Source organism: Grampus griseus, assembly GCF_964374135.1.
Source record: "Grampus griseus genome assembly, chromosome: 8".
NCBI lineage: Eukaryota > Metazoa > Chordata > Mammalia > Artiodactyla > Delphinidae > Grampus > Grampus griseus.
This window is the reverse complement of record NC_139002.1, coordinates 102,900,239-102,921,140: the sequence shown is the minus strand read 5'-3', so window position 1 is coordinate 102,921,140 and position 20,902 is coordinate 102,900,239. Positions and strand designations below refer to the sequence as shown.

The 20,902-nt window shown below is 55.7% G+C and overlaps 1 protein-coding gene across 8 annotated transcripts in view; it reads left to right on the top strand.

Annotated features, from left to right (window-relative positions):
* Positions 1 to 1,197: 1,197 nt before the first annotated feature.
* Positions 1,198 to 20,902, top strand: part of NRXN2 (neurexin 2) — a gene marked incomplete at its 5' end in the record, with an annotated part of 99,345 nt that continues 79,640 nt past the window's right edge. For 6 of the 8 annotated variants that reach the window (XM_082661132.1, XM_082661133.1, XM_082661130.1 and 3 more), the window contains 4 exons: positions 1,198 to 1,921; positions 12,932 to 12,949; positions 17,818 to 17,847; positions 20,219 to 20,290. In XM_082661132.1, coding sequence (XP_082517258.1) covers positions 1,198 to 1,921; positions 12,932 to 12,949; positions 17,818 to 17,847; positions 20,219 to 20,290 — 844 coding nt within the window. The remainder of the gene's footprint in view (positions 1,922 to 12,931; positions 12,950 to 17,817; positions 17,848 to 20,218; positions 20,291 to 20,902) is intronic. The other 2 variants (XM_082661131.1, XM_082661128.1) reach the window with 2 other exon arrangements.

Here is a 20,902-nt window from a genome sequence, read left to right as displayed (position 1 = left end):
GTTGGATATAAATAATTACGACTCAGAGTTTAACGAGATGCAAATTCCCCTCCCCGGCGTGGGGTATAAATTGCTCTCTGACAGCCCGTTACAAGGGTAATCATTTCAGAAAGGCAATTTTATGCAAATGAGGCTGCCTGCCTCCTGGTGGCTCCCCCAGGCCTGGATGAGGAGGAGGGTGGAACTGAGGGGTGAAGAGAACCCAGTTATCGGAGCAGGTCTCAGGCTGAAGACTGGGAGCTGGAGGTTGGGGGTGACAGACACTTAGGTTCAGGAATGACCTGGGCTGGTGAGCAGGAGGTTGGGGCCCAGGAAGGGGTGAGTGTGGTTTTGGGGTAAGTGGAGACACGGAATCAGATGCCTGTCTCTTTGCATGGATGAAGAGGGCTTGGGGTCTGGTTGCCTGGGTCCTGGCTGGTTTCTCTCCCTTGCCCCCTTCCAGCCAGGTTACCCAGTGATACCATTGACAAATTGGCATTTAATTAATCCTAATGAATTATTTAGCAACTTCATTATCCAGCATCAGGAACTGATGAGAGAGAGCCGTGGCTGGTGGTGGGAGCCACGCACAGGGGTTGGGTGTCTCAAAGAGGAAGGGGCTGTGGTCACCAGCTGAAGGAGTCTTTAGGCCTCATCCACAGGAGCTGGCCCTGGTCCTGATGGGAGGCGGGGGTGAGGGCATCTGGGTTGGGCTCCTACTGGACACGAAGGTGTTACCTCCCTACCTGTCTACATCTTAAACCAATAATGCCCCTAGCTAGTGTCATCTCCCCCACCCCCAGGGTTGAGCCCCCAGTGCTCCCGTCATGGTGGTGTCTCTTGTTTTGAGACCCTCTCCAGGTCAGTCCTAAAGGGAAACAGTTGAGCTCTTGCTGGTGTGAGGGGGGAGCCAGACACCGACACCTCCCCTCCTCCGAGCCCCTCATTAACACTTTCCTCTCCATTTCCCCGCAGGCATCCCTCCCCCATCTTCCGTCGGAGCCCGCAGCAGGGGAGGGGCGCCTCCGCCTCAGTCCGTGGAAGCCGGCACCTGGGCCTCTGCTCGCTTCGGCCTGCGGCCGGGCCCATGGCACTGTGAGCCGGCGAGGGAGCCCCGCTCGGCGCGGGGGGCGCCCGGCCCCCTCCCCGCCCCATGAGCCCGCGGCTCTGAAGCCTGAGCGGGGCCGGGGGCCGGGCGGGGCCGGGGCCGCCGGAGGCATGGCGCCTGGGAACCCGTGGCGGCCGCCGTCGCTGCCGCTGCTGCTGCTGCTGACGCTGGCGGCGGGTGCGGGCGGCCTGGAGTTCGGCGGCGGCCCGGGGCAGTGGGCGCGCTATGCGCGCTGGGCCGGAGCGGCGAGCAGCGGCGAGCTCAGCTTCAGCCTGCGCACCAACGCTACTCGCGCGCTGCTGCTCTACCTGGACGACGGCGGCGACTGCGACTTCCTGGAGTTGCTGCTGGTGGAAGGGCGCCTGCGGTTGCGCTTCACGCTCTCGTGCGCCGAGCCCGCCACGCTGCAGCTGGACACGCTGGTGGCCGACGACCGCTGGCACATGGTGCTGCTGACCCGCGACGCGCGCCGCACAGCCCTGGCGGTGGACGGCGAGGCCCGCGCCGCCGAGGTGCGCTCGAAGCGGCGCGAGATGCAGGTGGCCAGCGACCTGTTCGTGGGAGGCATCCCACCCGACGTGCGACTCTCGGCGCTTACGCTCAGCACCGTCAAGTATGAGCCGCCCTTCAGCGGCCTCTTGGCCAACCTGAAGCTGGGCGAGCGGCCCCCCGCGCTGCTGGGCAGCCAGGGCCTGCGCGGCGCCGCAGCCGACCCGCTGTGCGCGCCAGCGCGCAACCCCTGTGCCAACGGCGGCCTCTGCACCGTGCTGGCTCCCGGCGAGGTGGGCTGCGACTGCAGCCACACGGGCTTCGGCGGCAAGTTCTGCAGCGAAGGTGAGTCTGGGGGGAGCCCCCGCTGGGTGCCTGGGCGCGGAGTGAGGGGCGGGAGAGTTGTCTGGGCCTGTAGGGGCGCCTGCGGCCCGCGGGCTCAGGCATGGGGGCGGGTGAGAGTGTGTACCAGCACGCAAGTTGGGAGGGGCGTGTGAGGACGCCTGTCCCAAAGAGAGGGCGCGCACGGTCAGCCGGTGAGCTGCAGGAGCTGCGGGGTGCTGAGGGTTGGCGTGGGCGTGGCCGGCCTGCGGGTCCCGTGTGGGCGCGGCCCGTGTGGGCGCGGCCTCGTGAGCCCATCCAGTGCCCCTCTCCCTGTCCCCTAGTGAAGGTCCTGTGACGACCTGTGGGTAGGACTGTGTAGTCAGGTCCAGCTAGCGAGAGGATGAGGACCGGCCCCTGCAGGCGTGTGGATCGGGTGGGTGACTGATTGTGAGGCGCCCGTGAGGGCTGGTGGATGTGATCTCTGTGGGCGGGGCCTATGTGATGCAGTGGGTGGGGCCTTGTGGGTGGGGACGGTGGGAGTCCTGTGAAGGAGTCCTGAAGACGGTGTGTGGGGCTTGTACCGCTGGGAGCTGCGTAGGGCTGTGAAGGAGAGGGTCGGCACGAGGAGGGGGCGGGGCCTGCGTGGGCCGTGGGTGGGGTCGGTGCGGGCGGGGCCTAGGAGGCGGGCGCGTGGTCGGCCCAGGAGGGCGGGGCCGCAGTCTGAGGGTTAGCGCGTGGGCGGGAAGTACTGTCTGAGAGGCCGGCGCTGTACCACAGGATGAGGGCCCCGGACGGAGGGCGGTTGGCGCGGCGAGAAGGGCAGGGCGGCGCGTGCGAGGGCGGATGAGGGCGAGTGGGGTTCGCCAGGGTGCCCGCACGCGCCAGGAGGGCGGGAACCGAGTGTTTTGAGCGTGAAGGAAGCCCGAGGGACAGGGTGGCTGAGGCCTCTCAGGCTCGTGACTAGAGTTGCTGGTTTCGTTGACGGACAAAAAAAATGGCTGGTCGTCTCTCCCGGGTGAGAAACTGGAAGTGGAGGCCTCTGTTTAAAACACTGGAGCCCTCGCGAGCGTGGGGTTTGGAGGGGTGACTGGAGGGCTGGAGAGGAGTGGTGAGGACTCTGGAATATGGAATTGGGTGTGGAATTGGGACTTCAAAAGGAGGTCAAAGGAGGGAGAGGTTCCGCAGGCTCCCGGGCGGCCAGAGGCTGCAGTGGGCGAAGTGAGGGGACAAGGTCGAGGGTGGCGCCAGGCCTGGCGTGGGCTGTGGCTTTAGAGGGGCTGGGGGAGGAGGGATTTCGAGGCCCCTGTTGTGCTTTGGTCTGGCTGGCGAGTCAGGGAGAGGTTCCCCATCAGTTTGGGGACGGGGCGCGTGCGTCTCCTGGTCTGTGCAGCCGTTTTTTAGCAGATGTGTGCAGACAGATGAGCGTTCCGCTCCCCCAGCACCTCTAGAAGCTGGAGTACTTGGCAGTTGCGTGTGTGTCTGCCCTCCAGAGGTAGGGTCTTTGAGGAGTGTGTGTGCCCACAGGCCAGCACGGCCCTGGGGCTGCTTTGGGGATGGTGTCCTACTGGCTGGGACCTGCCTCCAGCCATGGGAGGAGCCACATCTGCAGGTGTGGCTCTGGGCTTGGGAAGTGTGTATTTTGATTATGTATCTGCAGTTGTGATAGAGGAATATATAAGGAAGGTTTTGGATGGCTCTTGGGAGTTGTTTGTACAAGGTGGGGGATGTATCTTCAGGAGCTATGTGTATTAAGTGAACCTGACACCTTCTCACCTTTTCTCCAAGGAGTGCAGGTGCTCCCTAAACTGTGAAATCGTGTGTCTGTGCGTGTTTGCTTGCACGCGGTGGTGCGTGAGTCTGGCAGTGTGTATGTTACGTGTGAATGGTCTGTTTGAAAAGTAGTGTTTGCAAATAGAAGTGCTGTGCCTAGTAGAGTGAGCAGTACACAAGTGTAAGGGTGTGGGTGCTTGTGTAGGTATCCACGTGCATGCATTTTCATGTGAGATCTCAGTAAGACACCTGGACTTTATGAGGCATCTTTCATGACCTTTAACTTGATTCTCTGGTCCCTATGACCCCTCCCCTCCAAGCCTTTCTAAGAAAATAGGATGAACCACCCTTCTAACTTGATGGGAGGGAAATTTGAGCTACAGAGAGGCTACTGGTCCATGGTCTCACTGTGGCAGAATTGGCCTCGGTGTATGAAAAATGCAGCCAGAGGCCCCCTGGTCAACCAGAGCCTTTGTATTAATTCCCTGAAAGGGTTCATTGGCCAGAGGCTCCCAGTAAGCCATACAAGATGTGCGCTTCTGGACGCGCGTTGTGTGGTTGTGTGTCTGCGATGTGTTTGGGTCCCTGTGTGTGACAGGGATGGTTGTATCATGTGTATATGTGATGGGTGTGTATCAGCTGTATGTTTGTGGCAGCTGTGGTAGAGCTGTGAGAGGCAGTTGCGTATCTGACCCACTGTGTGTGTGTGTGTGTGTGTGACATCCGTGGAAGGAGTTGTGTTTTGTCTATGATAAAAAGGGAGGGATATTCATCTGGCACTTAGTGGGTGTTTGATAAAGATCTGTGTAATGACTGAAGAGATATTAACAAGTATTTGATAGAATAAAGGCTTGGGGTAAGGCTGTATGTGTATATGATACGATGTATGTGTGTGTTTTCAGATATATGTTGTAGGTGGCCATGGTGGTTATAAACACTGATTACATCTGGCGATGACAGGCACAGTGACAACTCTACTGATTCTCCTCCCCACCCATGACCTCATTCCCTCCCCTTATATTTGTTCCTTACTTCCTGGGCAGCTTTTGTAATATCCTGTGCTCATTACACTTCTTCTAGTACATTCCCATCCAGCCAGGGAGGACAGGAATGAGCTTCCACCCTTGGGTGTTGGGGTTAGGGTTGGAAGATTTTTAAGGGGAACAGGTCTGGCTCCAGATGAGGGCCAGAGTCTTCAAGCTTCCCTGGAAGTTACATTTACTTCATTATTATCTGCTTTGAGTGGTTCGCAACTTCTTCTGAGATTGGGGACATTTTTTTTTTTTTTTTTTGCGGTACGCGGGCCTCTCACTGTTGTGGCCTCTCCCGTTGCGGAGCACAGGCTCCGGACACGCAGGCTCAGCGGCCATGGCTCACGGGCCCAGCCGCTCCGCGGCATGTGGGATCTTCCTGGTCCGGGGCACGAACCCGTGTCCCCTGCATCGGCAGGCGGACTCTCAACCACTGCGCCACCAGGGAAGCCCCCAGGAAAGCTTTTAGATGGCTTTGATGTTATATTTGCCATTGTGGTTAATCAAATATACATTAGGAAAAATAGTTTTAGCTTTATATGCAAGACATGCCAATCTGCCTTCAGATATTTGATGTGCATATGGATTTGTGGATCCTTTGGACCACGCTCCCCACCGCCTCCCGCCCCCTGCCCTGCTGATGCCTTCCTGGGACCGCTGACTGAGAATCTCCATGCTAGGAAATCTGTTTCTTTTCTCTGGGGCTCTGGCCACAGGTGATTGAAGGCAGAGCTAAGTATGAGTCACTGAGTGTGTATACTGCTGCTGATTGTCTGCCGAAGTGGGGATCAAGTAGGCTGGGATTTTGCATTGGTTTACGTGTGAACTCCGCCTCATGTCACTCGTGTGGGGAGAAAGGGCTGAAAAGTGATCAAGGAAGAAGAGTATGCAGGTGTGTGTGGGATACCTCGAGTGGAGTGGGGATGTAGATGTATACGATGGTGCGTACCTCGCTTGGGGGAGAAATGAAACCAGTGGTAATGCGTGTGTTGGCAGGGAGATAGACGCATGGGTCTCGTATTTTGTAGGTTTGTTGGCAATTTAATTCAACAGATTGTTGTCAAGTCCTCCTTGGTGATAAGCCTTGTGTTGGGGGCTGAAGGTGAGTCAGACGTGAAGAAGACACTGCTCAGGGAGTTGCCTGATTAATTGGGGAAGCAGATGAAAAAGCAGTCCAGGGTGTGGTTAAGAGCACAGATGCTGTAGTCTGGCTGTCTGGGCAGTGACCTTGGACTTAAGCCGTCTCTGCCCTGGTTTCCTTATCTGTAAAATGGGGACAGTAATAGTACCTACGTTACAGAGTTGTTATGGAAATTAAATTGGCTAATTCACATAAAGTGCTTAGAATAGTGCCCGGCACGTAGAAAGTGCTCAATAACAAAAGAATAGCATGGCATATGCAGTGAGATGCAGAGATGCAGTGAGGCAGTGTAGCTTAGTGATTAAAGCGTAGTCTTCTGAGGCTCAGATCTGGGTTTAAATCTGATTTCTCTACTCACTCGGCCTGTGAGTCAGATGAGTACTAACCTTCCGACTAATTTTTCCTGACCTGTAAAATGGGGATAAGCGTGCTTATCTCACAGGTTTGTTTTGGGAATGAAGTGAGTGTCTGGTACATAATTAGTGGTGTAAATGGTAGTTGTTATTTATAACAGAGTACTCTTGGGGTTTTGAAGAAGGGGTGAATTTATAAGTCAGGGGATTAATAATAAAAGGCATACTATTTAAGATTGGCCTTGAACGTTGATCAGTAAACTTGGTGTGGGGAGGTCACGCTAAGCAATGGAACTAGTGAGGACAAAGGCGTGGAAGGGGGAAGTGTACATCATGTCCTTAGAGGGGCACCAAGGAGTACAGGGAAAACAGTGGAATCTATAGCAGGAGAAGCAGGATGAGGCCAGGTCTTGGAGTTTTTCTTTTTTGGGGGCGTGCCGTGAGGCTTGTGGGATCTTAGTTCCTCAACCAGGATTGAACCTGGGCCCCTGGCAGTGAAAGCACTGACCACCAGGGAATTCCCCAGGTCTTGGAATTTTGACTTAAATCATTCACCTAACATTTATTGGATGCTGTGTATAGAGTATTGGTAAATGGAGCCACAAAAGAATTTTGAGCAGGCACGTGAATAAGAAGAACTGTGTTTTGGAAGCTGGGAGTGAAGGGTGGAATGGACTATGGAGGGCAGAGTCATGCGGTGGAGGGATCAGTGGGAGATGGTTCAGGAAAGGGATATTGGGGCTCTGACCCTCGGCTGTCTTGGGGACTGGCAAGGAAGGGTGGTGGCGGCAGTGGTGGCAGTAGCAGCAACAGTGGCTGAGAGCTTTTGCTGAGACTGAAGCTGCAGGACTCTGCCTTTCCCACGTGGAGGGGCAGAGGTGATGAGGTTTCAGGTTTGCTTGCTCGGAAGGATGGCGGTGGGAGTTGCGGGGAGGGAGAAGTTGGGAGGGGGACCAGGTTTGAGCCACAGGTCATGCACCTGTCTTGGTGTTCCTGGACAGAGGCATCCAGACAGTTGGAAGTGTGAGACCAGAGCTTTGAGTTGAAGGTGGGTCTGCAGGTAGAGACCTGGGAGCCACGTGTGTGGAGAGAGTATTTGAAGCTTTGGGATCAGATGAAGTGGCCAAGGAGAAGGTGAAGAGACTTCAGGGGGGCTCATTTGGGAGGAAGAGGGAGAGGAGTGTCCGCAGACTCAGGGAAGGAGCAGTTAGAACAAAAAGTAAATCGGATCACACAGTCAAGGGAGGAGAGAGCGGGGCCTCACAGCTAGTGGGCATTTGCTGGGTGCCTTGAAGGCATGACCACCCCGTGAGATGTAAGAGCTGGGATCTGAACTGAGCTGACTCCGGGGCCCCCCACCTTCTCCATGCTGCCTCCGAAAAGGAGAGTCAGTCAGTCAGCTGTGTCCGTGGATGACCTGCATTTGGCTTACTGGAGGTGCCTAGGGACAGCGTTTCATTAGAAACCAGCAACCACCCCAGATTCCTTGGGCCACAGCTTCTCCTTTCAGCCACTATGTGATGAGGGTGTTCCTGTATTTGTCGTCCCAGCAGTGAGAGAGGGCAGTGGAAATCGATCAGGAAACTCACAGGCTTCCGGAGCCCGCGGGGAGGAGCTCACCCTGGAAAGTGGGGCATTATCCCATTAAAATACACCGCTCACTAGCATTTACAACATTACAGATGGAAATCTTTTAAAAATATGTTGCACACCTTTCTGCCTCCCTAAGCATATTTGGAATGTGATTTAACCTTTTTGGGTGACTCAGGATGTCTCTATTCCCCTCAGGTATTGCACCGGACTGTCACACAGTGGTTCCTTTGTTGAGGTTTGTCCCTGCCTGAAATGATGCCTGACTTTTGAGTTCTTAATGTTAGCTTTTTCTAGTTTTTCCACCTCTGCCCTGAGGAGGAGTTGTCAGGTAACAATCCATATCCCTCTCTCTCTCTCTGTTTGTGAACTTGGAAATCAGCATTCCCAGCATGTTAGAATTGGATGTCGCTAAGAAGGAATGGATTCTGGGTTGGGTCTGAGAGGCTCTCCTATGAGAAAATAACAGTTTTTAATGCATAACTGTTATCGTGTCAGTTTTGGCTGCTCAGAACTGTTTCTTTTCTTTGGTTCTGGTCTTCATTCCTGTCCTTGATAATGAATCTGCTGGAATCCCCAGTTCATGTTAGCCAAGGCAATGCCATTTATGCCCTCGGGGGAGGCACTCAAGACCTGTGTGTATGAAAGTTGAGTAAATGAAGTCACATATGTGGAATCACTCTGTCAGCTCTAACATCTAATACCTGTGGTCCTGACAGTTTCTGCTGTTGGAAACGGCTCTAGGCAGAATGGGATGGACAGCTCGAGAGAGAGCTGTGCAGAGAGCGACTGCTGTAAGATCCCAGAGATGAGATAGATGCTCCCAAGGAAAGCCTCCTGTGGCAGAATGGTTAAGAGCATGGGCTGACGGGTTTAATCCCGGCTTTGCTACTTGCTAGCTGTGTGAACTTGGACAGTTTGCTGAATTGCATTGTTCTTCAGTGTCCTACTCTGTAAAATGGAGGTCATGTGTTGTTGTAGGACTAAATGAGTTAATACATGGAAATCCTTTACAATGTGCCAGGCACTATTCTAAGTGATCAATAAATGCTACGATGATTATTAACCCTCGTGGTCAGAGAAGGCTTCAAGGAGGAGGTGGGAATTGGCTAGATCTTGAAGGATGACTGAGTGAGATTTGTGGAGGTAAAGGAAAGACCAGGGTTTCCCCGCCAGGAAAATGTTCTAAATGAGGAGTCCAGAGGGTATGAGTCGAGTGTATCAGACCAAGATGGTTGTGCTTTATGGGAAATAAAATCAGAACTGTAGATTAAAGCCAGCTTCTAGAAGTCCTGAACTTCAGGCCAAGAATGCAGCCCATCGAAACTTTTAAAGCCAGACAGATTTGGTTCAGATTTTGACTCTGTCCCTCACCAGCAGTGTGACCTTGGGTAAGTTTCTTCCACTTTCTGAGCCTTGACTTCCCCGTCTTTACAAGGGAGTAATAGTAGTATCTGTTGATGAGGTAGCACGGAAACGAGGCATGGAAAAAGCCAGGCACATTTGAAGTGCTGGGTAAGTGAGAAGTGTTCACTTCTTATTTTTTATTCATTCAACAAACACAGGCATGCCTTTTTCTGAGCCAGGAACTGTGTAAGCAGCTGGATATAGAGAGATGAATGAGACGTTGTCCTTCCTCTTGGAGATCTCACAGTCCAGCCAGGAAGCAGACGTGGAAACACAATCGCAATAGAGATGCGATAAGTGAAATAACAACCCGAGCTACATATCGAGAACTGGCACAAAAGAAGGATGGCTAGGAGGTCAGTTCAGAACATAGACCAATGTATACTGACTTGGTCTGAAAGCAGGAGTCGACTTTCTCAGGCAGCTGAGGGTGAGAGGAATGAGGATGGGGAAGGGTGTTTCAAGCGGAGGGAATAGTATGTGCAGAGACGCGGCATATTAGGGAAAGGGGGAGAAATTGGGTGTGGCTGAAGCCCGGACTGTCGCGGGAAAGGAGGTTGAAGGGAGGCATGGTCAAACCCAAATGGACTTTCCTGAGAAGATTGGACTTGATCCTGTAGGCCCTGGGAAGCCTTGAAGAGTTCTAAGCAGGGTCGTGACTCAGTTGGACCACTTTGGTGGTGCTTGGACTGTGACTTGCAGGATAAGAAGACTGGCTGTAGGGGGAGATCCTTTAAGAGGCTTATTAACATTCCGAGGAGAGGATCTGATGAGGGTTTGGCCTTGGGGCTTTGCTGATGGTGATGGAGGGATGAAAAGTGTTTCTAGGAGTCGAGTCGAGCTTTTAGAGTTTTACAAGTTGGAACTGATAGGACCTGGTGATTGGTGTGAAAAAAAAAAGAGCAAGGCTGATTTCTGGGTGTCTGACCTGATCCGGGAGTGCAGGCAGGAGGAACGGGCTTGCAGGGGCGAGGGTTTTGAGGTCCATCTTGGACATGAGGACATTCAGCCCATGAGACACTCAGGTCAAGCTTCTCTGAAGGCAGATCAGGAGCACAGAAGAGAGGTTTGTACCCAAGCTACTGAAAAGTTCTAACCGTGTGTGTGTGCGTGTGCATGTGTGTTGATCATGGCAGTACTTGTCAGGTGAACCTGGTACATGTGCCCAAGAGCGAGGCTGGGCATGGGCCGGGGGACCAAACAGCAGGAGGCTAATGAAGGAAGCCGGGGGTCAGGGGTGAGCATGGGGGCTCTGATGACCTAGGAGCGCAGTGGACAAAGGCAGAGGTGATTTTGTGCTCCTGGGCAAGTGTCCTTTTCTTTACAAAGGAGGTAGGTAACACACCAAGCTCGTGAGGGCTGCTGGGAAGCTGATGCGGACAACGCACGTTGAGGGTCTGTACGGCGTCTGGCATGTGGCTAACTCTTGGCCTCTCTGGAGCCTGGCAGAGTGTGGGGCACATGCTGGGTGTTCAAGAAGCGCTGGTTGAGAGCAGTGCCTTTGCTGAAGGCAGGGAAACGGGAGCTTTGTTGCAGCGGGTGGAGATGTCAGATGCGGCTTTAGTGGTGGACTGGGTGTCAGGAGCTGAGTGATTGCAGAGCGCATGGCTGGGGGTGCAGGACTGGCCCCCAGGGAAGAGGCCAGGGATGAAAATACAGGTTTGAGGGTCCCTTAGCCGCGAAAGTGCACTCTCGTGGAGGAGTGAGGGAGAAGAAAGAGGAGTGTGGAGGGCCTGGGGCTGAGCCTGGAGGGGCCCATGATGGCAGGTGAGGGGCACAGATGAATCAGCAGAAAGCGAAGGGCAGCCGAGAAAGAGAGGCCAGTGAGTCCCCAGGGGACCCTCTGCGAAGCCAGGAGAGGGGAGACTCATGCAGGCAGCAGGCTGTACTTGGTCGTCTGACCTTCCTGAGCATAGCACGACCCACATTTGTGGCAGGTGGGAATAGGGTTTGGAATCCCCGCCATGTCGGGTGATGTGCCTCCTTGTTTGTGCAGGAGCTGGAGAGATGAGTGTGCTGACCGGCCAGGGCCCCAGCACACTGCGACAAAGAGATCCGGACACAGGGCTGCTCTCGAGAGTCCAAGGGTTTTCCTGAGGGTCCCTTCCTAGCCAGCTCCCCTCCCCACCATAAATGTCACGTGATTCAGTTTATTTAAGGAAATCATTGTATACATGGCCTCTGGGGGATGCAGCTGTCAGGTAAAAGAAGCTCTGTGTTGTATAGAAGTGCGTTTGTAACACACGTGGATATGTAAAGGCCTGTGTGTGTAGGTTTAGAAAACAGGAGACCGATAGATGGATAGATAGCGAAAGGGGGCTGTGTTCCTCCCGGGGGGTGTGTCTCTAGTCCCTGGAGGGAGTGTGGGGTGGTGTGGTGTGTGCATCTCACATTATGTATTAGGTCACAGCGTGCGTATGATTCTGCATTCAGCCTGTGTGTGTGTATTGTGGGCGTGCTATAAGGTGTGACAAATGACAGTGTGTGTTTCTGGAGTTTAGCTCACTCCCTAAGAGCGGATGAGAAGAGAACACAAAGTGAGGCTGGAGGTAGGAGGTGGTGTGTGCACACGGGCATGAGTGTGTCCTGAACAGCTGTTTGCGTGTACACGTGTGTGTCCCGGGTCCACATACGTGTGCTTGTGTGCGTGTGTGTTTGCCGGATAGGTCTGTTTGTTTGTAGGTCGTGCTGTTCCTTTTCCCCCTGTTGCCTCCTCTAAAGGCTCCCGGTAGGTGGCAGGTCAGAAATGCTTTCAGAGGGGCCTTGGCGCTCTTAGGGAGCAGGCCGGAGACCAGCCTGCTTGAGCTCCGTTGAAGGAACTGCCTCTCTCCTACCTTCCTTCCTTCTTTCTTGATCTCTTTGGTGAGCCCCAGGGACAGGCCCAGGCAGGCCCCTGAGAGGTGAGGGCTGACTGCCCAAAGGCTGTGGCACGACAGAGGGATGGGCCCAGTCTGGCCCCCTGAAGCGGCCCGTCCGGCCTGGGGACCTTTTGCCACACCCAGCTGTTGAGAAGGCATTTATCCCAGAATCACAGAACCAGAGCCAGAAGGGTCCTCAGAGGAGCTCTAGTCCACCCGTCTCATTTTTGCAGAGGAGGTACTGGGGGCTCAGAGAGACTGGGCGACTGGGATGGGAGTCACACGGCACTCTGAGGCAGAAACTGTGTTTTCTGAGTACGTTGACTTTTCTCCCCCGACAGGGTGGCGGTGGGGAGTGCTTGGGCCCGAGTGTGCACAGGTTTCAGGCGTGAGTCGTGTGAGAGATTATGCATGTCTCTGCATCATTAAGTGCCTATGTGTGTCAGTGTGTCACTGAGGGTGAGCCCGGCGTGAGCGTGTCCCCATCTGTCTCTGAGACGCGATGGAGTGCGGGGGTGGGGGGAGCGTGCTGGGGGAGTCTGGACGCCTGACTGCTGCTCCTGGCTCTGCCTCTGATTTCCCGTGTGACCTTGAGCGGTTAGCTCCCTGTCCTGGGCCTCAGTGTCCTGAAGTGTAACTCGAGGCTCATGTCCCCTTGGACTGTGTGACCCTGTGTGTGAGGCTCTGATTCGGGGAACAGCTTGGTCTCTGTCTCATCCCCACAGGGCCTTCCTGATTGGGTGACTTGTGTCCGGGCCTGGGGGGGCTTGGACCCACCTTCCATCACTCCCCTTGGAGCCCTGTCCTTGGTACCCTCGCTAACTGTCCTCCTTTTTTTCTCTCTTTCTGCATCCCCCTTCCTGAACCTCGCCGGCCTGTAGAGGAGCACCCCATGGAAGGTGAGTGATACCTCTCGGTCGCTGGGGTGGCAGATCAATCGCCGGGGGGCCTGGTGGTTCCCTCCCCTGCCCATGTGTGGGGCCCCCAGGGAAGGATGTCTGGGTGTCCTCTTGGCTGCCTTGGCCCGCCTCTCACCTGGTCCCTCTTTCCGGTTTGCTGGGGAGAACTGCCTGGTAGAGGCCGTCCCTCCATTGCCTGTCTTCAGCACATCTGCCCACCGGCCTTTCTTCTTTCCTGGGAGGAGACCAGACTGGGGGTGGAGCTGGAGGGATGGGGCTGGAGCATTCAGAAGTGTCCAGAAATGATTGAGGAGATGTGTTTTTGCCCAGCCCAGCTGAGGAAGCTTAGAAAGGCCACGCTGCCAAGGGTTGGGGTGTGGCCGGGGCTGGTGGTTGGGTAGAATCTGCTCCAGGGTCTGAAGAGCGCAGGCAGAGGCGGGGCTGTCGGATTCCCAGGTCAGGGGATGTGGGCTGGGTGGCGGCTTCTCCTCTTTGACACACTTGTAGTCCCCTGTCCCCTGTCCCACGGGCTGGCCTAGGTAGGTAGGGGTGGTCTGCTTCTTCCTTCAGCCCAGGCCCGGGGAAGGGCGGGGAACGTGCCTCGCTTCGGGGTCTCTCTGTCCATTCTCTCCCTGTCTTCTGCTTCATTTGCCTTCTCTCTCTTTCTGGTTTTTGTCTTTGCCTCTCTTTTTCTCCAGGGTTCTGTCCCTGGACCTCTCCCTTTGTTTCTGTCCTTCCCCAGGCTCTCTCTGTGTTCCTGTCTGAACCTTCTCTCACTCACCGTGCTTTTCCCTGTTTCTTTTCCTTCTTCGAGGTGGACCACGTCAGGGAGGGAAGACTGGGTTGAATGGTCCAGGCTTGACACCTGGGCTGCAGGGGAGCTCATGTGGCCCACACAGGGAGGGCATGCAGCGGGCTGGGAGGGAGATAGGACCCCAGTCACCAAACCTGCCCCACACTTTCTTCTTGGAGTAGCAGGTGTGGGAAGCATGTGCGCAGCCCCAGGCTGGGAGCTCCCCGGGCCTGGCCCTGCCCTGGATGCAGGAGTCTGGGGAAGGAAAGAAGGGGCTGGAATCCACTTTCCCTGGTGGTGTCCATGGTTTGGCTTGTCTGTCTCTCTAATGTCCCTTCTCCTTGGGTGCCCTCAGGTCTCCCGATCCCTTTGGGCAGGCACCCGTATGTGTGTGTGTGTGTGTGTGTGTGTGTGTGTGTGTGTGTGTGTGTGTGTGAATCTGTATGCACACTGTTCACGCAGCTCTGCTGCTCTGTTATGTCTGGGTGTCTTTGTGCACGTCTGTACACGTATGCCTGTGTACATGTGTCTGCGTGTGTGTGGAGGTGTGCGCCCCTCCAGCATCGTGTCTTCTGTGGCGTGGCCCACATCTCCGTGTGCCTCTGTAGGAGCGTCTGCATCTGTGTCTGCATCTGTCCTGTCTGTGTCTGCCTCTCCGTGTGTCAGTGTTTACCTCTGTGTGTGTGTGAGAGAGAGTCTGCGTGTCTGTGTGGTCGCAGCCTTCTGAGGGCTGGAGATAAGATTTAGTGCTGATGGGACTTCTACTTGCTCTTGATGTCATGTCTCCTCTGGAACAAAGGGAGAGATGGAGGAGAAAGAGAGGGGAAAAGGGTGGAGGAAAGGGGCTCGGGGGGAGGGAGCAGGGGGCAGACAGACAAGAGGAAGGAGAGGGGGTAAGTAGAGGCGGGAAGAGGAAGGACACAGTGGAGGGAGGGGCAGAAAGGGGAGAAATGGGGAGGGGGAAAAGGCCAGCCCAAGAGAAGAAACCGGAGGAACAGTGGCCTGGAGCTGAAGGGGAGGAAAAAGAAAACAGTTCTTCTCCAAACAAGTAGAATAGTAGAATAGAGGGACGAGACGGGAAGCTGGGCCTGGGGGACAAGTGGGGAATGAGACCACTTAGCCACCTCTTGGGGGCGCCATGGTGGCCTGCTGGTCTGGATGTGGCCCTTCGTGTGCTTGCAGGTCAGTGGCTGTGCAGGGGTGTGTGTCTGAGGCTGTGTGTGTGTGTGTGTGTGTGTGTGTGTATACACCAGGGATGTGATGCATCTGTGTGTCTCTGTGTCCTGGCTGCTTGTGTGTCTCACAATCTTGTCCCCTGTAACCTCTTCCTTCTTTCGATGTTGGTCCTCCCTGGGGTTTTGTCAGGAGAGTGAGGGGGCGAGACTGAGAGTGGGGAGGTGGGTCTGGTAGGTGGTGGCTTCACGGGGGGTGGGCTGGGGGACTCCTTGGGGGCATTACGCTCTGGACTCTGCAGGTCCCTCTTCAGATCTCTGAGTCCTCCGTGCCTTCACCCTCTTGTCTGGTCCTTCGACACTGTGCCTCAGACCTAGCTTTCTCCCAGGGACCCAGCCATCCAGCTCCCCAGGCCCCTGCCGTGCATCTCCTTTTGGGGATCCTGGTAGCCCCACCCCCTTCCCCCTAGCTTTTTGTAGCAGGGAGAGAAGACCCAGAAGCAGCCAGATAAAGTGCCCTAGGAGGGGACCCTTGGTAATGCCATCCGTCACTACCAGCCTCTTCTCCAGTGGCTGGAGGAGGGACTGATGCCACAGGTAGAGGTGGGGAGGGGTGTAAGGAGGGGGGCTGGGGCATGGGGAGAGCAGAGATTTCAGGCCACGGGGTGAGGCAGGCTTTAGGGAGAGCACCCTCGGGCCAGGCTGGGCTGAGCCTCAGGTAGACGGGGCAGGAAACCGGCCTCCCCTTCCCCAAGATGGCTGGTGCTGTCACTCCTGAGGGAGCTGAGCAGCTGGTTGCCGTGGCGACAGAGGGAGAGTGCGTTATGCTAATGAGGCTGGCTGGGAGCTGGGCAGTGGAAGGGTCTTCGAGGCAGAGATGCCACTCCCCCAGAGCAGTGGTACAGGCGGCAGAGGGGACAGGAGACAGGTTCACAGGTCCCTCGGCTCCTGGGCCTGGAAGAGTTGGATGAGGGGTTAGGGCCCTGGGTCTGGGTCCTGGATTTAGGGGGTTTGGAAGATGCTGGTAGTTTGGGGGGAAAGAGTTGGTGGGGGGCGTTCGGAGCAAGGAATAAGATTTGGTCCAAATGCTTGGGTCCCCTCCGGTTTTGTGGATAAAACCTGTGTCTTCCCAAGAGCTGTTTTGTCCTGAGGCAGCCCTTGTCAGCTGTGGCCCCCTCCCCCGACTGGCCTCAGACCCAGCACTGGGGAGAGATGAGTGCTGCGCGAGACAAGAAGGGGGCAACATGAACCATCTACCCAAATCTTCCACAGGATCCCGGCCCTTGGCCCCCGGCCATGCCCTTCTGGCCTTTTTGCTGCCTTTCTTTTTGGAACCCAGGCATCCTGGCCCTCAGCCTTGCCCCAGAGACTCCTGGAGCGCTTTTCCCTGTCTTGCATCCTGGTCCCGGCTTTCTACCCCCAGGGCCCACATCTCATGGCCTCAGCAGTGGGGAAGGTTTCCAAGGGTGAGGTGGTGCTGCAGGGCTGTTCCTTCCCCATCCTCTTGGCCAGACACCACGGGTGCAGGGATGGGGGAGGCGAGGGCTGCGGTTCGGTGGGGCTGGTCATCTCAGGGATCCCTGGGGTCTCAGCTCAGCTGTGGGGCATGTGCTGCAGCCTCTCTGAGGGAGGGTGTTCCTCGGCTGATGCCTTCTGGGGACTGGGGTACTGGTCCAGTGGGCCAAAGTCTCTCCCCCTAAGGCTGGGGGGGCCCCAAATCAGGGCTGACCAGGCTCTCTCAAGGGACCAAGGCACCGCTGAAAAAAAATCCCAGACAATCTTGCTCTCAGTCTTGGCTGTCAGGCTTCTGTTTTCCCTTTTCAAAATTCAGCTTTTGGGTCACCTCAGAGAGGGCCTGTCCAGAGAAAGGGGGTCTGTAGAATAGTTTCGAATGAGGTGTGTCGACCTCTCAGAGAGCTGGGGCTCCCGCCCATGGGTCTTGGCTGCCCTCTTTGGTCTTTGCTGTCCAAGAGTGCTGGCCTGGCCTCCCAGTCCTCCCTGTGGAAGGATCCAGGCCCCCATCCTTGCTCCAGTGTTTCCCTAGATTCTGTTTCCTCCAACCTGCTGTCTCTCTAACTTTGTCCTCCTGAATCTCAGTTTCCTCGTAGAATCCGGGTGAGCAGGGTGCCTGTTACCCATTTGGAGGCTGTTGGGAGGATTGGATCTGGACAGATGCCTTTCCACAGCCCTCTTTGGTGGGAGATTCCCTCTAGGTCCAGGCTCTTCATACCCCCGTCTTCCCGGTCTCTGCCAGGCTCGAGGGGTAACGGGATGGGGTGGGGTGGGGGGGTTTGGATATCCCTCTTGTCTGCTCAATCCCACGCTAACAGGACACTCTCTCTCTCTCCAGGTGGCTTTGATTTTTGTGTCGTGTTTTATTTTCTCCTCCATCCGAATCGTTTTTCTCGTTGACTGTTTTTTTTTTCTCTCCGCCTCCCGGAAGAAAAAAAAAAGAAAAAAAGAAAAAGGAAAAAGCAGCCCTCCCAGCCTCATGCTTCTCCTCCTTTTCCTTTTTTTTTTTCCGGCAAGAAGAAAAAAAAAGAAACCAAAATCTCCTGTCCCCCTGCAGTGACTCCCTGCCCCAATCCTTCCTCTGGTTCTGCCTGTACCCCCCTCACCGTCTCCGGCGCCCCCCTTCTCTCTCTCTCTCTCTCGCCCCGCTTCTCGTGCCCTCCACCCTCTGTTTCGGCATCGGGCCCCTTTCCTCAGCTCTGGGCTGGGGGCTTTCCCCCGATGTCTGTCACAAGTTAAAAAGGGTTTTTAAATTGTGGCAGCAAAAGCTTTTTTCTCCCCTCTCTCTGGCTGATTTTGATGACTCGTGTTTTCTTTGTTTCTTTCCCCTTTTCTTTCTTTTTTCTTCTTTTATTGTCTCCTTTCTTTCTTTCTCTCCTTCCCTTTCCAAGGTCCGGCTCACCTGACGTTAAACAGCGAAGGTATGGTTTGAAGTTCTGGCTTGGTTTGGATTGGATTGGATTGGATGGCCCCCAACCTGCACCTGGATTTTCTGTCCACCCCCCCTTGCCCCCCTTCCCCCTCCTCCACTTGTCCCGCCTCCTTCCTGCCTTCCTACCCCCTTCCTCTGCCTTGTCTTTATTTTATTTGGGCGCTGGGGTGGGTGGGGGCTGGTCCCCGTGTGTGCTCTCCCCTCTCCCACCTCCCCCGACACACTCCATCCGCCCTCATCCCACCTTGGTTTCTGACATCAAGAGATGTTTGAACTCCTGCCGTTGTCTCCAGTCACCTTTTTGCGTTTTCCTGATAGTGTATCTTGCTTTTTTTTTTTCTTTCTCATGGTGGTGTTTTATTTCCTTCTGCTCATTCTGCTCATTCTTTCTTTTCTGTGAACCCAAATAAAAAGAGAAAAGCATGGGCTGGAGGAAGTGGATTTTAGGCAGCCTCATTCCCCTCATCGCTGTGGGATGCCCCCTTTCCACAGCAGTTCCCCCCACCCCCGTACACCCTCACCCTTGTGTCTTCTGGATGTCTCCTGACCCTGTTTGACAGATGAGGACATTTAGGTCCAGAGAGATGAAGTGACTTGCTAGTGATTACGCAGCGTTTAATTGGTGGTACCGTTGGGACTGCTCATCTATTTTTAGCCTCCCTTCGACCAAGTCCTTACCATCTTTAAAAGCCCTGGTGTTTGGCAAACCTGGAGACAGACCCCAGGAGTCCTGACCTTGATCCCCTAGCTCTGACCTCCCTGTTGCTGACTCCCTCCCAGATCCTCAGGCACTGCTTCCCTGCCCCGCTGGTCCTCTGTTGGGGCTCATCTTCCATAAGGACAGGGTGGTATTCTTAGCCTGTAGGCAGGAGAAGCCTACAGGATGAAGGCTGGGCTGTGGGGAGAGACTCAGATCGGGAATTTGGGATGGATTTAGGTCTGGGGAGGTAGAGGCCTGGGATTCTTGCAAGGATGTGAAGTTATGATAAGAAATGTGGGGAAAGAGGAAGTCCCGAGTGGGGAGTCAGGGCCTGGTGGGTTTACTCACATCCTTCTTGCATCTCAGTGCCTGATTCTGGGTTTGCTGGCTGTGGCTCACCTTCGTCCTAGATGAAGCCCTGAAGGATCCCTAAAGCCACCCCTCCACCTCCCGAAAGGCCACAGCCCAGGTGTTATTCTAGCTTCAGTTCTGGGGATTGGGGTTGGAATAAGGGCCCAGACAAGGACTTTTTTTTTTTGCGGTACGCGGGCCTCTCACTGTTGTGGCCTCTCCCGTTGCGGAGCACAGGCTCCGGACGCGTAGGCTCAGTGGCTGTGTCTCACGGGCCCAGCCGCTCCGCCGCATGTGGGATCCTCCCGGACTGGGGCATGAATCCGTGTCCCCTGCATCGGCAGGTGGACTCTCAACCCCTGTGCCACCAGGGAAGCCCCCAGGACTTTTAAACTCCATTCTTGAGTTCCCCTTAAGAACCATCTCGTGGGGTCTGGCAGTAGGTGTGCTGCCTGGGAGCCGCTGGTCAGGACTGGGTGGAGAACTTAAGGTAGCCTGGAGGCCAGACATGGTGACGAGTGCCTGCGGGACTCTGGAGGCCTGGGCTGGGGGCGCTGGGCGGTGGCGAGCCGGAAGTCCTCCCCGAGAAAGGCCTTCCCACATCCACTGTGAGCTCAGCCAGGCAGGACCTCCTGGTGTGCGCAGCCCTGCTGAGGGCACAGTGGAGGGACAAGGAGCAAACAGAGCGCGTGGCCCTGCCCCTGGGAAGCCCCGCGGCCTAACTGGCCAAGAAGTGGATGAAGGCAACATTGAGAGCACTCACTGCAGTAAAGGAACAGGTGTAGAGGGAGAACCAGCTTGCCTCGAGGATGGGCAAAGAGGAGAAGAGGGCTTTGGTGCGGGAACGGGGCGGTTTTGGAAGAGGGGTGCTCTGTCAGGCTGTTGGACTAGTTGAAGAAGAGGAACCTGGCCCAGCAGAGCGCGGCCGAGAGTGGGGGAGAATCTGGACGGGAGGTCAGGGCCCCCAGGGCCAGAGGTCTGACCTGTTTGCACGTTGTTGGGCAGAAGGGGCTCCTGAACCAGCAGCGAGGCCTCTGCTCCTCTGCTCGTCTCCCTGCCCCTGGGCAAGGAAGGGGAGGTCAGTGGTCGTGAGTCTGACGGGGTTTGTGGGGCTGATGGTTCCCGGTTTGTCAACTGGCTCCTTCCCCAGAGGCCCTGAAGCGAGCGAGTCCCCAGAGCAGCACCCCACCCTGACCCTGTACCTCCAAGCCGGCCCTCTGCCCTGGACAGGGCCCTCCATCGCCTCAAGGCTGGGGTGGGACTGCCTGGGTAGCCCCCTGTGCCTGACTCCCCAATTCTGCTTCTCCAGTAGGGTCCTTACTGTTCTCCGAGGGGGGGGCCGGGAGAGGAGGAGCCAGCGATGTGCACCAGCCGACAAAAGGTCAGTGACCCCACGGTCCCCAGAGAGCCCAGCCTTCACCCTCTGTAGGCCAACTTCACTTTCTGGAGGGCAGCTGAGTCAATAGAGGCATGTACCCTTCAACTCCCTCTGAGGTCCACCCGCAGTACCTGCCTCGGTGTAAATGGCCACAAACCTCCATTTCTTTCCCAAAGCCCAGTTGTCCTGATGACCTCTTTCTAGAACACGGATGTCCTTTTTTTCTTGGCCGCGCTTATTTTAGTTCCCCGACCAGGGCTTGAACCCGTGCCCCCTGTGGTGGAAGCGCTGAGTCTTAACCACTGGACTGCCAGGGAAGTCCCCACAGATGTCTTTTGGTGGTAGTTGTTCAGGCCAAAGAACAGGGATGACTAGAAAGTATCTGTTTCTCTGGGAGAGTGGCTAGGCAGCAGGGTCAGCCCCCCATTTAACCATCAAATTCTGCAAGCACGATAGGTGTCAGCCCAGGGAGATTCTGGTTGGGAGATGTGGCATTTATAATAAGTTGTGTATCACATGCGTCACCTAAATGAGCCTTGACAACCCCCTGTGGAAGGGCTCATTGCCCTTGGTTTACAGATGAGGAAACTGACGCTTGCCAATGCCCCTGAGGCC